Raw genomic sequence first — 16490 nt, forward strand, 5'->3', positions numbered from 1 at the left:
GGAGTGAGATCAGTTGCAAACACCCCCCACACGTGGCAAAGGAATCGGCGAGGCGAGAAACCGATCTTTGCCGGAGAAGGCATGAAGAGGCTGCGCGTTCTCTTTGTTTTGGTTTGCAATGTCGGGCTGGTTCCTTCGGGTAAGTTATTTGCATCCCTTGAACGTCGTTTGGGTTCTGTGTTAGTTAATCCTCTGCACAAGGTGAAAGCGCAATAACTAGCGGTGTACTATTGATAAACTGCTGCTGCCCTCGCAGATTCAATGGGATATAGATGCACAGAGCACTCACTTTCCCATGTTAGCAATGCTTACGTATAGGCGTGCGCATATAATAATATCCAGGGTTTAACATGCCAAAAGTACGATATGATTATGAGGCGGGCAGTAGTGAAGAGCTCCGGAAATTCCGATTATCTGATATTCTTTAGCATGCACTGAAGTCCCAATGGGCATTTCACCTCCTTTGGGATACGACCGCTGCTGCCAGTATCGACCTTCGCGCCAGCAGCCGAGTACTATTGTCACTACAGCTAGCTGAGGACAATTCCTCGACTTTGGGTGGACAGTCGTAAGCGCATATACACTATCTCGAAAATGATATTTAAGCATCACGTCTACCAAAAAAAACATGCCTTAACCCTTCTCTTTAAAGAATGGCTGGATATATCCGACTCCGCTAAAGGGAAAGGCAAACTTTGCGACCAACTTCACATGTGTCAACTCCGCTTGGTGACTAGTACGTTAATATTTTCGGGTATTGTTTTGAATAACTAGGCTTCATATAACATTAAGACCTACCTAGTTTGTTAGCCACTTACCGTGCGTTGGTAAAAAAATAGTTGTTAGTAAAACTAGACAGTACATTTGCAAGTAATCGTTAATAGGTTGATTAACCTGAAATTTAATATTAGCATAGTTGAGAGAATACGTTCACGGAGTCAAAACAGTAAAGTATGATGAAAGAAAAAGTCCTCTCGTCTAGAAATCAGGTAATTAGCCAAGAATGAATGCACATGTCAATATGCAGCAATATCCTAAATAGGGTTTAATGTCCCAAAACCGTGATATGGTTATGAGAGATGCCGCAGAAGAATGTTCAGGAAATTTCGACCACTTGGGGTTTCTAAAAGAGCAGCTAAATCTAAGTACATGGACTTTTAAGTATTTTCGCATTCATAGAAAATGTGGTCGACTCGGTCGATATTGATGATACCGCAATATCATCAACCATGTAAAGTAGGCAAGCTTCAAAAACTTCAAGTACCGGCGCCCATTTCGCTTGGGCTCTTCTTCATACGCACATCGCGAGGCTTGTGAAAACACGTCCACAATGTGAAAGTTGCTTTCTTTCACTTTTTGTTTTCGCAGAAGATGCCACGGGACAAGAAATTCAGACGCACATCGAACGCTTGCACGAGAAACTACTGAGTGCGGACGTGTACGACAAAACGCTGAGGCCTCTTCCTATCTCGAACGATACTACAGCCACCATGGTCGAGGCATCTTTTCCTCACCGCCATATCGTCAGTGTCGTAAGTGCCCTCCGCGTGTTCTTGCTGTGCTTGATCTGCCCCGCCACGGTGGTCTAGTGGCTATAGGGTACTCGGCTGCTGACCCACAGGTCGCGGGATCGAATCCCGGTTGCGGCGGCTGTATTTCCGATGGAGGCGGAAACGTTGTAGGCCTGTGTGCTCAGATTTGGGTGCACGGTAAAGAACCCCAGCTGGTCTAAATTTCCGGAGTCCTCCACTACGACGTCTCTCATAATCATATGGTGGTTTTGGGACCTTAAACCCCACATATCAGTCAATGCTGTGCTTGATCTAAAGAAGGAAGGAATAAGAGAGAGAAAACGCAGGGGTACTAAACACTCTAGGAGGAGCGCTGTGCTACCCCCAACTAGGGAAAGGAATGACGGAGTTTTAAGGATGCAGAGAGAGAGAGAGAGAGAGAGAGAGAGAGAGAGCAATATCCCCCCTCCCTGCAGTCTCACAGTCATGATAACCCCACCAGTCTATAACAGCTGGTTCAAGCCTGATGACTTCAAGAAGTTGGCCACTACCTTTCCCCCTTAACCCGTGATGACCTATCAGGATGATATTCCAGAATGGTTGCCACCGTCATCGTTAAGTAACTAGCCGGCAAAGAAGAGGTATGCTAGATTGCAATCCCATAGTCTTGTAATGAGCTGTATCTTGGAAAAGAGCTGGTGAATCGATGATGATATGCGCGGTTTAACATCCCAAAACCACCATATGATTACGAGAGACGCGACTTGGTAAATTGTGGTGCTCAAACAAGGACTGTGGCTGAAGCCAATGTTTCAACAAGTTGATTTGTTGATCGTGAGGCTAAGGCTCACAAAGACTGTAGTCGGTTACAGCTTTATAAGCCTGTGGACTTTCAACCTCAAAGGGGGATTTACACAAACCATGCACCAATGGACACGCACCCCAGACTGACTTCGTGAGCTGGACTGCCGGTAGCCGCAGCTTTGTGGAAGATTGCCGAGTGCTTGAGCCAGACTATACCTTTACCCCCGTATTCACAAACGCTCCTTCACTCAAGGGCTCTCCTCGACTTGAAAAAGTCGACGAGAGCGCCGTCTCATTGCAGACCAAGTCACTGCGTATCGGCAGTATTCTGCAGCGATTCTTGAGAAGTGCAGCGCCAATTTCAGTCGAGCAGTGGCACAGTGCTCAACTCAGTCAACTGAAGGATGGAATTCGAGTCGAGGAGCGTTTCTGAATACGGGGGTTAGTCGCTAAGGCGATCATTTGCCGCGCTTCAGTTATCTAGGCGGGGTTCCTCACACTTCATGGAGGGCCCATGATACCCAATTTTCGCTCAAAATACATGTTATGCGTGGCGGTTAATCCACGGACGTCCACAAGCAAGCTGGCGATACACCAACGTACTTGGTCGTGAACTGAATTTATAACTAGCATCTTTATGAACCCGCGATTTGCCCGAGAGGTTGAAAACATTGGTGCACTCGCAAGCCGTGACGTAGCAGGTCGCTTGTCTTACGAGTGTCTATATTCCGGCCAACAATTTCGCTTTGTGGCTAGCTGTGCGTACGATGGAGCTATTCTAACTTGCTGTTGATCGGCATTAAAAAAATGAAATGATTTTCAGTGGCTGAAGCTTTGGTAGAAGACGATATGGCTCCACTTCACGAATCACACGTTACACATTCCATAGAAAAATGGCGGTCACTGGCGGTGTGTCAGGATTTATAGCCAGTGCCTTCTTGAGCTCATTTTGCATTGAAGTATTTTTTACACTCTATTTCTCATACATGTACCGGTATAACAGACCACCTACTTCTCTATTTCACTGAATATCTCACTTTGACGGGTTTGGCGGGTGACCGTAAGTTCCCTTGTCGAAATGCTGGCCCCAGCCACTTGCATCGTTTTAGGGCCTCTTGTTATGTCAATCGTACATTTTCACCTTGAATCTTCAATCTTTTTCTTTTGGACTTCCGCTGAGGTAGCACATCATCACACATATTTTCCTTGCCACTTTAGCAGCTTTACCCTAAAAAGGCAGGTGCAAGTGCGAACCATACACGGAACGACACTTTTCCTGATCTGTGCTGTATCGTCATACTTATTTAGCAGCTATATGCGCTCTCTTTCTCTCATTTAGGTGTTGTGATTTCGCTTTTACGGGCAATGAAAGCTCTATGGCATGCTTTTTCAAATGTTTCCTCACATGTGTCATTTTTATACATATGCGTTACAACGCAGGAACTTGATGAGGGATGGCTGACTGTCGTTGGACCTCTGATTCTTGTAAGTGCCAACTAATTTCCTCTGATAAAGCACATTTCATAGAAAAGATGGCCCATTACTGTAACCAGTCCAACTGTATCGCGGAAGATAAGAACAGAATGAGATGATGAATATGCATACTCCAGTTTACGAAGAATTGAAGCGATGATATGAAGGTGCCACCGTCTGTCTTTGGTTCGTTGAGAAAGGCTTAGTATTCAATGCCACTAAATAAGGTTTTGCTAGGCTAAATCTTTGTCCTAAATTTGCACCTTACCTTTGAGTTTGATCGCCAACAACACGTAGCTTTGGGGTTCTGTTGCCTATATATAACCCACGCATGTTGACATACTATGCAAGCATACCGAGGCCTTATCTCGACATCAGCGCCCAGAGCTGCACCGGGTTGGCACCAGTCAAACCAGTCGGAGAGTTCGAGTTAAGCTTGCTGACGACTGTATGTTAAGGAAGACTAGGTGGCCTAAATTTCTGAAGCCATCTACCACGGCGTTCTTGAAAACCTGAAAATGGTATGGTGGTTTTGGCATGTGAAACCCCACATTTTTTTGGTTGTTTTTCTGGACCAATTTATTGTAATAATAATAATAATAACAATAATAATAATAATAATAATAATAATAATAATAATAATAATAATAATAATAATAATAATAATAATAATAATAATAATAATAATAATAACGAGCCTGGCTATGCCCATGCACTGCAGGACCAAGGCCACTCCCATGATCCGCCAATCAACCCGGACCTGTGCTTTCTGCTGCCACGTTATACCTGCGAACTTTTTAATCTTATCAGCCCACCTAACTCCCTGTCTGCCTCTCATGCGTTTGCCTTTTTTGGGAATCCGGTCGGTCACCCTTAATCAACAGTCGTTATCCTGCCCACTCGCTACGTTCCCGGCCCATGTGCATTCTAAACGCACGGTTCGCTTTGACGCACCAATAGAGTGGAATGGAATAACTTTATATTCATCGGGGCGTGAACTACAGCATCAAAGGCCTTAAAGAATTCATGACTCTGGAATACGTTATTTTCGATCGTAACTAAAATTCTCGTCGCCTCCTCTAATGCCCCAATCACGCACATTTCCTGTTACAGTCCTAAAACCAAATACCTCGAGCAGGACCAGACATTTCAATTCACATCAGTGTGGTATAGCGCGAGTGGCTGACGAAATTCGATGTATGCCTTGTATGCCATTTGCATCGTTTGCTCATGACTAGGTGTGGACTGACGGCGCACTCGCTTGGAATTCGAGCGAATACGGGGGTCTCACCACTCTGGACGTTCAGGCGAGCGAAATCTGGACACCGGATCTGCAAGTCGTGAATGCGTAAGATGAAACCCTTCTTGAACTGCACCCGTTCATTTAACTCAACCAGATTCCTTTCTTTTCTTCGACAGCAGTAGCTATAGCCAGGAGGTAGCGAACCGGGCCTGTGCCACTCCCCAATCTATTATTTATTGTTTTTTCGACCGATGCGTACGGAGCACAAAATGACACACGACCTCATCTTCCGGCCCGGCCCCGACTTCAGATCGGGGTACACCACTCCCCCCCCCCCCCCCCTATCCTCGAAAAAGCTTCCGTTTACGCGGCCCCTGTTTTATGGAGTTAACCTGTGGGGAGCAACGGAATCTGCTTTGCTTGGCTGAATCTTTTAGTCTGTAGTGTTAAATTGGGCACCCCGCCGCGGTGGTCTAGTGGTCAAGGTACTCGGCTGCTTACACGCAGATCGCGGGATCGAATCCCGACTGCGGCGGCTGCATTTCCGATGGAGGCGGAAACGTTGTAGGCCTGTGTGCTGAGATTAGGGTGCACGTGAAAGAATCCCAGGTGGTCGAAATTTCTGGAGCCCTCCGCTACGGCGTCTCTCATAATCATATGGTGGTTTTGGAACGTTCAACCCCACATATCAATCAGTGTTAAACTGGGCATTCAAAGGGTTGTTCTTCATACGCAACAATGTCCATATGCCCATATTGCCGCGTGTGTTGATTGGGATGTATTCGTGTTTCACCCGGAAAGGCCGTTATTAACGCTCGGCGCAGATGCAGTGTTCAAGAAGCTTGGCGATTGTAGTGCATCATTTGGTGAAGATTGCTTCACGAAACGGGGTTCTCGCGCCGGACGCAAATAATCAAGTTTATTCGAGAACTTACGTGGACGCCAGCGACAACGCTGGAATGTTCGGTGGCAACTGTATAAAAAACGACGTGCTGTCACGGTAATAATTTTTTTCGACGGTCGACGCTCCGTTCACGGCTATCAGCGTAGTGTGCATCAGTGTAGTTGGAGCTTTAGTTTTCCGGGCCCAAGTTCGCCCATAGCTACGCGCACGATGTGCGGGGGGGGGGGGAGGGGGGGCGGAGGTGGACTGCTCCCTAATTTTATTTGATAAGGGGAAGGGCACTGCAATCAACCATCGTCCCTATGAAGAGGAACCCTGCGTAGGCCCATGGGTTAGCCCAAATAAAGAGTTTCACCTTAAACAAACCAACCGCTGCCTTCATGAACGTTACAACACGTGGCAGGGGCGTAGTTCAACCCTCTGAAAATTTCCAGTTTTGCTTGCGTATATATGTACAAACACAAATAAATGCACCCGAGAGTATACACAAAGTATTGCCCCCCCCCCCGGAAACTTATTTCAGCAACGCCCCTGCCACGTGATAATATTGTCATGATAACCTAACGTACTGCTTAAAGCTAGCGTGTGTGTTGTCGAGCCTGTAGTAACATTGCCGTTTCATACCCGTCGCTGTCAAACTCGCTGTTCTAGCGCTAACGCCTCCCTCGAAGCCCTTATGGTCACAATATTGACTAAAAATAGCAAAGAATCTGGGAAGTTAGCCAGTCATAACTTGCGATTCAGTCGAGGTGTGCGGAAGACAATAAAGTAATAATTTGGGAAAATTACGTCATTCACGATAGTGCGTATATCAAATAGCGTGGACCCTAAAACGCGAGACAAACGCATGCAGAAAAAGACCACGGCTCTGACTGTTCTGAAGCAGACATAAAAAAAAATACCTGACAGATCATGTGTGCTGCATGTTTAATGTTCGCGAAAACTTTTGTGGCACCAAAAATCAATCCACAAGCAAGGCTGGAGTTGAATCACATAATAAGTGTTCAAGCAACAGCGTAAAAAAATATTAAATTATGGTAAACTTGAATGTTGACTGGTGCAGTTTTTGCACCGTTACAATATCTGTTTGCAGTGAGCATTGTCATATTTTTCTTTTTGTGCTTTCCCCCGTTTTACGAGTAAATTGAAGAACTGTGACCGCCATTGAAGGGTTGTGTTGTTTTTTTTTATGCAGGCATATATAGCTGTTACATGAATGCAAGTTACAGTTGTTGGTTCATTCTGTGTGTTTCAATTGAGAAAATTAAGTGCGTATTAATGAGTACTGATTCAAGCTCTTCTTTGTCTTTTTACAAAACCCCCTCCCCTTATTATATTTCCAGTAATCCCGAAGATTTGCAGATCGATTACAACGACGTCTATTTGGAAAACACCGGGATGATATTTCAGGTAGTAGTAAAGGATACCCCTATCGTGCGGGAGCCGTAGGTGTTTGACAATACAAAACTGTTCTAATATTTCGGAAAATAAATGATAGGATAAGAAAATGTTTGTGGCGAAACTGGGACAAGGAAAAAAAAAGCAATAAAACAACGAGACAAGATCACGAATATGGCACCAGGATGAAACACCAACATCGGATGACAGAAAGGATCCCTATCCTGTATCTTACCATGTCGTCCTATCGTGGCACCCTATCATGTCTTTTCAAAATTTTTTTCCTAGTCTTAGTTGCGCCACAAATATTATATTATGCTATGCCACAACTCACCCAACATTGCACTCTGCTGAATGAATGTATAAGCAACTAGCCCCCACGTTGGCCCTTCCTATAACGGTATCTTGGCGTTGCTGAGTTGGTACAGGTCACGTGGTACGGATGCTCCAAAAGTAAAACGGAGCATACGAGCTGTGGCCAAACGGGGCGAAACTGCATGCTGGTGTAATGTTTCACAAGATGCGCTGCACAGAACGAGAGTGCATTGGCATATCCGGCTGAGCCATCCCGATATTATAATACTCGCCATATCGCCGGCCCGAGTGAAGCCACTCAGCTTATATATCACCGCTAGTCATAAGGGGTGGGGTGAGGGGTGGCATTCTGGGCTATGCAGAAAGCGCACGCATCCGAAGATTCCGCCATGACTCAAGCAAAGAAACGCATTGACGTTGAAAGCGTCCTCTGACGAGCAGTGATGGCAGTAGCACAACTTCGCTTGAGCCGATGATAAAGCGAGCAACACAATATCGGCATGGGTCAGCCGGATATGCCAACGCACTCTCGACACCGGTAGCGCATTCACTGATATAGCGCGCTAGCACGCAGTTTCGCCCTGTTCGCTCCCAGCTTGCGTGCTCCGTTTCACTTTTGGAGCACCTGCACGCTAATATTCGCACTTTTGATTTTATTTCGCAATGCCGCGATTCATCGTTAGGACTTGCGGTGCCATCGGAAGTTGGTTTATAAATATCCGGGTAAAGCGTTTCATCCGTTTACACCCATATCCTGCATGCCAAGAAACCGGATTTGCAAAGCCGTAATTGCATTAAATCCCAAGACGTAATAGCAACCTCAGCTGAACAAAGGCTTTTTATGCCAATGGCAAAGGCAGCAACGCGTGGCAGCGTAATCGGCACAGTGAACTTCATGTTCACCATAGCTGCCGTTACTACGGAAACTTGGGCGTAGCGTACAAAGCCTTGAAAACGTACTTAATATCTTCGAAAATATAGGTTTTATTATGCTTAGGCGCTGATCTGCCCTTGCATATATTTCTTGAAAGCTAGCCCATTTTTTTGGCGCTATCTTTCAATGTTGCTCGTACATCAGTGGGCACAGATGCTTGCCCCTTTAAAAAAAAAAAAAAGAAAATACTCGAATTAAACAATGAACAAGCACAGTCCTGTACGAATGAATGCTACGTACGTCCCCTATATAAAAGGATGAGACCTGTGTGTCCCAAACCTCCCTCCCCCCTCCCTCGTTTTTTAGTTAAGTTGGCCTAACGCCTTCGGTATTCAGTTAAAATGATCTTGCTATAAAAAGTAATATAAAGTACAACCCCACATTGCTTCTTATGATCGACGGACTTTATTCACCCACTGCCCATTTTTTGTCCTTCATTCCTTCTTTTCTGCCACGGATACGCAAATCGTCTTCTACGTGTTCTATTGCGGACATGTTTACCAATTTTTATCATGCCATTACGTGACATAGGTTTGTGTCGCCACCTGCCGGTAGCTGCGTAAAGTACCAACCCTAAGGAACGGTTGCTACGAGAGGTCGAACTTGAGCAGGCTGTAGTATACAACAGCGTGAACAAAGTGGCTGCTTTGATGATGTTATTTTCGCTGATTTCTTGGGTGACCTCAACATAACGTCCGATAATTTGTGATGAATAAAATGAAACGATTCTGACATGTATAACTTCCACCGTAAACAGGCGCACCATGTCAGCTTCAAATGAACCGTCTTTCCCGCGCTGCAGTGTTACCAGAAAAGTTGCTTTTTGCTACTGCTGAAAGGTGGCGACACACACTCATAATATCATAAATTAATTTAAGTTCGTCCTTTCTTTGTAGACAAGCTATATTTGCCAGTTCCGCCTATAATTTGGGCTTTTTTTTTCACTGAGTCACTTGTCCTTTTTTTTCGAGTCGATCGTCATGTTTTTCGGGCTTATCTGCATTTTCCCAGCAAGTAAAGTTATTTTAGTTATCACCACGTTCACTAATGACGCGCTTGTCGATCGCTTTGAGTAGTTGAGTGTTAAATTCAAGCAAACACGAAAGAATCAATATGTAACGTTAATCATGGACGGTCAAATGTATGTGCGTTCGACCGAATGGAGCCAATGCTACAAAAGCCAAGGTGCCCTTTCGTTCATAGTCGGGCATATTTTCGCTTCAGAAATGATTGAAGTGTTTTTTTTTTTCATCTCCCCTTTGTACTTAAGGGTTGTTTTTCACTATGATAAAAAAAAGATTTGTAAAAAAAGCGACAAATTATTAACTTTAGTTCTTTTGTTTTGTCGCGTTGCCTTTTTTTGCTATTTTAAATGATTATTCACTTGTGAGCTCGATAGCATCTGACAACTCTGTAGCATTCACAATTAACTGTGTCGTGTACTACATTAAAAAATGACCTGGAATCGCGAGCTTCAGGTGGAATTAGAACACACATGGAATAGATAGGAAAAATACACTACGCTATAGGCTTAGATGCAGTGAAAAGTCTGAATAAGTTGAGCTAGAGAGATATCGATATAATTTGAAGTGCTTGCACGCCACTGCACAGATATTGAAGTCATTTCTTTGGAATGCCTCCTCTGAATATAATATATAGGCCAGAATGGAAGGCGCGTGTACATAATAAAAAAATTAAGCATTAGCCATCCACACGTAGCAATGGTAAATCGCGTACCACATTACGCTGCGTTCAAAGATCATGCATGCGCCCTTTATTCTGGTCAAGCTAGTACTGTCGCCGTGCATCATAGCCAGGCAACCAGGTGATTTGTGAGTTATGAATGATACACAAAAATGACATATTGTGTATCAGCTTTTCTTTTCACTGCATAAAATTTAAATGACGCATTTGAATGGCTATTTTTATACCTTTGAGTAACTGCTTGTGCATATATGAATGCCTTTCTCATTCGAATAATTTTCGGCCCAGAGTCGGTGCCATTTGCTCGGTTTTCATTTCATGTGCTCGGGTTACTACATCAAGTCTATTGAAAGTAATGGATTTTCACCAACCTGGCCATACGCATGATTTCAGATGCACCTTCAAAGATGCATGGAAAACACCTTCAGTGTTGCAAAACGCATTCACTTTAACGCGCCCGCTACCACTGACGTGCTGGTTACTTTGATCGACATGCATACATCATTGTGTTTATTAGATGCGAAGCAGCACTTTGACTAGCCTGTGTAACGCTGTCCCGTGAGTCCACACAACCCCCTAACCGTAGTTGTTGGAGTGGTGCCAACCAGGTCAAGTCACAGCTGCGCGTTGACGTCACTCTCAAGCTTTAGCCAGCCCCACCCTCGAAGATCAGCGTCAGCTGGTGGAGGGGCTGTATACGCGGTGAAACCAATGGTTTCCTGGAAGGGGGAGATCACCCTGAAGATGATACTTAGAAAAATAATCAAATAAAGATGCTTATTCACTATCTCTCTCTTTTTCCCTCACCCGCAGCAGCTGTCGGCTCCTGCGCCCGCTCGCAACACAGTTCTGTCTCGCTTCACGCTCTCCACCACCCGGAACGCTCGACCGCACGTCGAGTGGAAACATTCGGCTCATTTATCTGCGATGAAACCTACACGAAAACCAACCCACCTCCCGTGTCTTTGCGTTTTAAACAAACGTTTACTCGAATAAACGCTACACCGAGTTTCGCTTCAAACCGTCCTTCCAGCACCCGCGTCGATGCCCGTTTCAACTGGGTCAACGCCATGCGCATCGCTGCTGCTTCGCACCCCACCAGGGTTCCCTTCGGGGATATGATCCATAACTTTTTGTCTCCACCTAAATAAATCAATTTTAATCAGTAAGCCCAGTGGCTAGAGCGTGTTGCAAAGTAACTTTTTTCGTATCTTACTGTGCAGTCACCGTACACGCGAATCCGGGTACCGTGTCCCATGGATCTCACCGATTTCCCTATGGACGAGCACACGTGCAAAGTACGTTTCTCGTCCCTAGCCTACAGCAACGACATGCAGCAGTACGACACTGTGGCCGATCTGGCAGAGAATGCCCTGACTTCTAACGGCGTGCGTATGCAACATACATGTACACATAAATACTTTCAGTTTATAATAACCCCGTATTAGTCTTTAATTTTCTAACAGCTTTCTACTTGCACAGAAGGAATGAAAGAGTGGAACTTCATCTAGGGGCCATTTACTATGAAACCTACTTTTTGTTCCTAATATATTGGCGCCCCTGTAGCAATCGTGGAGCATGCAACAAATAGTGAAATTGAAATGAAAGATTTAATGCTGAGCACTCATTTTGCTGTTTACGAAACGTGATCATCAATTTAAACAAAATGGAATCTAAAATTATCATACTTTTTTAGTGTGTTATAGTGCATTGGTATCTGCGTTCCTAGCTTACTGGAGACTGATGTTTTAGAGCGATAATTAAGTGTTATTGCTAATGATTAGAACGTGGACATAAGCAACAAGGCATTTGATGGAAAACTTACGACGTGGCCAGGTATAGGGCACTATCTAACATGACACGTTTGACCGCATTACAATACAGCCCAACAAGGGGGACCGTAAAGTGAGGCGCTAAAGAAGTAGTCATAATCCGTCAAATGTCAGTGCAATGCAATAAGTGGAATGTTATATTTGTACCTTAGTTCTTAGACTTTTAATTGAATTACCAATCTTCAAATTGTAGCTTGTTAATTTCGACGGTCTAAATCGGAGGTTGAATAATTCCTTATTTCTTGTGCCTTGAAGCCTTGGCAGGACCACCAGTGGGAGGTGACGGTGCTGCCGATGTGGGGAAGCGGTGAATTACTGAACAGGTAAGAATTACTAGTGAAATTACGAAGGGCCATCATCTTTCAAGCAGCATGGCTAATTATGATGCATGTTGGCTTAACTTGCACGCGTATTGTAACTAAATCACGTTCACTTATGCGTATAAAGCCCCAATGTCACAGTTCACAGTTTATTCACTTGGTTACTTCCGTTTATGCAGCCGCATCTCACTCAAGCCTCTACCTTTCTGCTGAAAAAGAAGTAGACGAAACATACTTATTAAGGATGTACCAATATTTGGGGATCGCATAATAACACTGGCATGTTGATACATCCTCAGTATGAACATGTGAAGTGTGTCAATGTAATCATATATGGAACGATAAAAGACCCTTGTATAGACCGTTCATTCACATATCAAATGGAGCATGTCACAAATGATTGTATGAAAACATGATAATGAGGTAACCAGACACATAAGAGACTTGACAGTAGTTGAGTCACAGTAAATTGTAGTTACATTAACCTAATTACATTTTACCATAAGAAGTAATGTAATAAGCTACTCTTGTGGGCCGGTAATTTAGAATTCAGTGAACTATTTTAAGAAAACTATTCCCACAATATCAGTCATTACTTTCTAATTACGTTTGCTAAAATATAGGTAGCAAGCTTTCCTTATGAAATGAAAACGTGAATGTAAAAACAAAAAAAAAAGAACAATGCATAAACAAGTTACTATGAGTGCCAAACATGAAGCTCTGAATGTTGAACAAGGATCTCAGTGATTTCAATTTATATTCCTAATAAGAAGCGTACATAAGTACAGGGATGCGAATCTTTTAATTTTGTAACTTTTAAAAAGTAATGTTATTTTAAAGTCATTAGTATTGGCTGGCTGTTTCTATAATGAAACTTATTTACATTATAAATGTTTCAGAAAGAGATTAGTATTGTATTTTAAATATTCTGAAAAAAAAAACTGCTGTCATCTCTTATATGTAGATGCCTTTACCGCTCTAATTTAATTACACCGGGCTTTACAACTGCTATATATTTTTTGTCCATCATTGCTATCTGTATCTTTGTCATCTAGACCAACCACGGTGGTTCAGTGGTTATGATGCTCGAATGCAGCCCCGAAACTACGGGTTCGAATCCCGGCATTGGCGGCCACATTTCGGTGGGGCCGAAATGCAACAGGCCCGTGTACTTAGATTTATGCTAAGGAACACCAGGTGGTCTAAATTTGCGGAGACCTCCACTATGGCCTCTCATAATCATATCATAGTTATTGGGACGTACAAGCCGCCCCGCCGCGGTGGTCTAGTGGCTAAGGTACTCGGCTGCTGACCAGCAGGTCGCGGGATCGAATACCGGCTGTGGCGGCTGCATTTCCGATGGAGGCGCAAATGTTGTAGGCCCGTGTGCTCAGATTTGGGTGCACGTTAAAGAACTACAGGTGATCGAAATTTCCGGAGCCCCCCACTATGGCGTCTCTCATAATCATATCGTGGTTTTGGGACGTTAAACCACACAAATCAATCAATCAATCAATCAATCAATCAATCAATCAATCAATCAATCAATCAATCAATCAATCAATCAATCAATCAATCAATCAATCAATCAATCAATCAATCAATCAATCAATAATCAATCAATCAATCAATCAATCAATCAATCGATCAATCAAAGCCCAGCAAAAGTTGTTGAAACAGTTATTCTTATCATATCTGCTGTCTATTTGTAAACTAAAAGACGACGAGATAAATAACTATCTGAATCTCAAGGAACACAGAATTCGTAACAGTGTTGTCTGCCTGCCGATTCACAGGACGTACCTGGAACTGACATTTCGGCTCCGGAGGCGTTCGTCGGAGTACCTGTACAGCGTGACTCTGCCGTGGGTATCGTCCGTCGTGCTTATGTTGCTAGTATTCTGGCTGCCCGCCAATTCAAGCCGTCGCCTGACCCTGTGCTACATCAACATGCTGCTGCTTGCCCTAATGCTGCGAAGGATGGTGCCGCTCCTCAGCGACTCCTACAGACCACCCAAGATAAGTAAGGAACAGCATAATGATGGACATGAAAATATGCGATGAAATACGATTCGCTGTTTTAAAATGCACCCCAGAGAACAGTGGAAATTTAAGGGTTGGTTTTTATTGCTAGAAAGAATATTATTGAGAAAAGCCAATGATGTCAAGGAAAGTATAGTAGATGTCATTTGCAGTAAGTATAGTGGAGATGTGAAAAATAAAAGTAAACTAAGAGATAACTTTTCGCTGGGAGAGATCACACCTGCGACCATCTGTGCTCTACCAGCTGAGCTACAGCGATGGTCCTCCTCGGACGGGTGGATCACACCTGAAAGAGGCATTTCACCTTCAACGGGACTAGAGCTTGGAACTACACCATATTCTCTGCACATGACAAAGCACCGTTTTCACATTAGGCGCCAAGGATGAACAGCTGACGTTTTTGAAAGTCACGAGTTCAAACGAAACTATTTAAATAGTGTAATCGATGCGTCTCAGTGACTGTATGTGTTCATACGTGTTTTTCAGTGCATGTATCATAACCATCATCCAGCACATGTTGTCGCTGGTCAGGGGAGTATAGCAAGGCTGACATCTTCAGCATTTCGTTGAAGAATATACATCTATCTTCCTCTTGTGAGTGGCACGTCGAAAGGTTGCTGATCCTGAAGCACTGACCGTCATCTATCGCAGTCTTCTTCCTGGAAGGCGCCATGTTGCTGCAAGCGCTGGTCACCGCCATTGCCGTGGCCTTCCTCAACGTGACGTCAGCGCACGTGCTGTTTCCGGTGGCCGTGCCAGCTCCCGTGATCCACTTCCTGACAGGGTCGGCAGGCGCGGGACTCTGCCTCCGCCACCACGACTTGACGCGACATGGAGCGGCGCACACGGCTCCGACTGCAGGAGCGGACGAACCCTCGCTGCAGAAGCCGGTCACGAGACTGTCCGAAGAGCGGGCCAGGGAGTGGCTCCTGGTAGCCCACGCGCTTGATCGACTCTTTGTCGTCGTATTTCTTGTTGCCGCGGTTTGCGTAATGCCGCTGTGACACCACGAAGATGAATTCAGGCAGAGCCGAATGAGCAGTCGGAGTGGTATACCAAATTCCACGTATATGCAGAAAAGTCTACTAAGGTCGAACGAGATGCTGGATAAATGGCAGAGTGAGGAAGCATCTAAAAATGTAAAGAAAAAGAAAAAAAAACAGACGAATTTAACTGAGCCTTGCATTACGGACACTTGAGACCTCCACTTGTAGCACAAGCTGAAGGAAAACGAGGAGAGAGACTGGAAAGAGCGCAGGTCTTCCTTCCTGCCTTCTCGTTTTCCTCCAGATTGCGCAACAAGGGGACGCATCAAGTATGAAGCAATTACAGTCTGCAAGTAAGTATTGCTTCAATACGTAAACGTGCGATCCTCCACTGAGTGAGAATAAAATAATCGGTAAAAGTGGAAATATGAACGCATGGTTGGTCTTCCAAGCTTCTGCAAAATCGCAGTAGGCATATGCGTCTGTTATTGATCCTTATGCCGGCCTGTACAGTGGAGAGAGGGGGTTTCTGGCAGTGCGTGGGTAACGCTCATAACTTAGTTGGCGATTGCACACGTGATAGTGGTGTTTCTATTTTCTATTCATAAAGGGTTTGACCCATGAATAAAACAGCGTGTTCGCACTTGTTCCTGTACCCTTGATTCTCAACGGGTCTCTTTTTTTGCCAAATTTTTCATTTGGAGTATTATGAACACACTTGGCCATGAACAAGTCTTATCATACTGTTTTATCAGAGTGTTGTTGACCCAGAATGCGGGCCAATCGTGTCAGGGTATGAAGTGCATAAATGAATGGATATAAAAATTAGTGTTTGTAGTCAGTGCCAGACAACTTCCTTGCGCTAGTTCAACGTGTGGTGCGGGGCTGGTGTTAACTGCCACGACGGGCAGTAGAGCTGCGAGGGGTCACGGTATGTCACCTAGACATCTTTGTTATAGCCTCACCTGAGGGGGGCGGGGTAACGAGGTTTTGGCCTCCATCATGCTGGAAGTTCAGCCACAG

General features: G+C 44.5%; 1 protein-coding gene across 3 annotated transcripts; it reads left to right on the plus strand.

Annotated features, from left to right (window-relative positions):
• Nucleotides 1–23: 23 nt before the first annotated feature.
• On the plus strand, nucleotides 24–16122 carry LOC119182768 (neuronal acetylcholine receptor subunit beta-4). 3 transcript variants are annotated; one of them, XM_075873181.1, is made up of 9 exons: nucleotides 24–139; nucleotides 1369–1532; nucleotides 3756–3800; nucleotides 5027–5136; nucleotides 7279–7348; nucleotides 11510–11674; nucleotides 12374–12441; nucleotides 14235–14461; nucleotides 15133–16122. In XM_075873181.1, the coding sequence occupies exons 1-9, from the start codon at nucleotides 82–84 to the stop codon at nucleotides 15483–15485; spliced, it is 1260 nt and encodes a 419-aa protein (XP_075729296.1). In that variant the 5' UTR covers nucleotides 24–81; the 3' UTR covers nucleotides 15486–16122. The 3 variants fall into 3 exon arrangements, with proteins under 3 accessions (XP_075729296.1, XP_037289357.2, XP_075729297.1); XM_037433460.2 differs by having other exon boundaries at nucleotides 7279–7345; XM_075873182.1 differs by having other exon boundaries at nucleotides 31–139; nucleotides 1372–1532.
• Nucleotides 16123–16490: the final 368 nt, after the last annotated feature.

The sequence above is a fragment of the Rhipicephalus microplus genome, chromosome 9, assembly GCF_043290135.1.
Source record: "Rhipicephalus microplus isolate Deutch F79 chromosome 9, USDA_Rmic, whole genome shotgun sequence".
In the NCBI taxonomy this organism is placed as follows: Eukaryota; Metazoa; Arthropoda; class Arachnida; order Ixodida; family Ixodidae; genus Rhipicephalus; species Rhipicephalus microplus.

What these genes read in the sequence shown, in the direction of transcription:
- LOC119182768 (XM_075873181.1), top strand. Translation starts at nt 82, where the DNA reads ATGAAGAGGCTGCGCGTTCTCTTTGTTTTGGTTTGCAATGTCGGGCTG. An exon ending in TGTCGGGCTGGTTCCTTCGG is followed by an intron (nt 140 to 1,368) that starts GTAAGTTATTTG and finishes TTGTTTTCGCAG; the next exon opens with AAGATGCCACGGGACAAGAA. An exon ending in CCGGGATGATATTTCAGGTA is followed by an intron (nt 7,349 to 11,509) that starts GTAGTAAAGGAT and finishes CTTACTGTGCAG; the next exon opens with TCACCGTACACGCGAATCCG.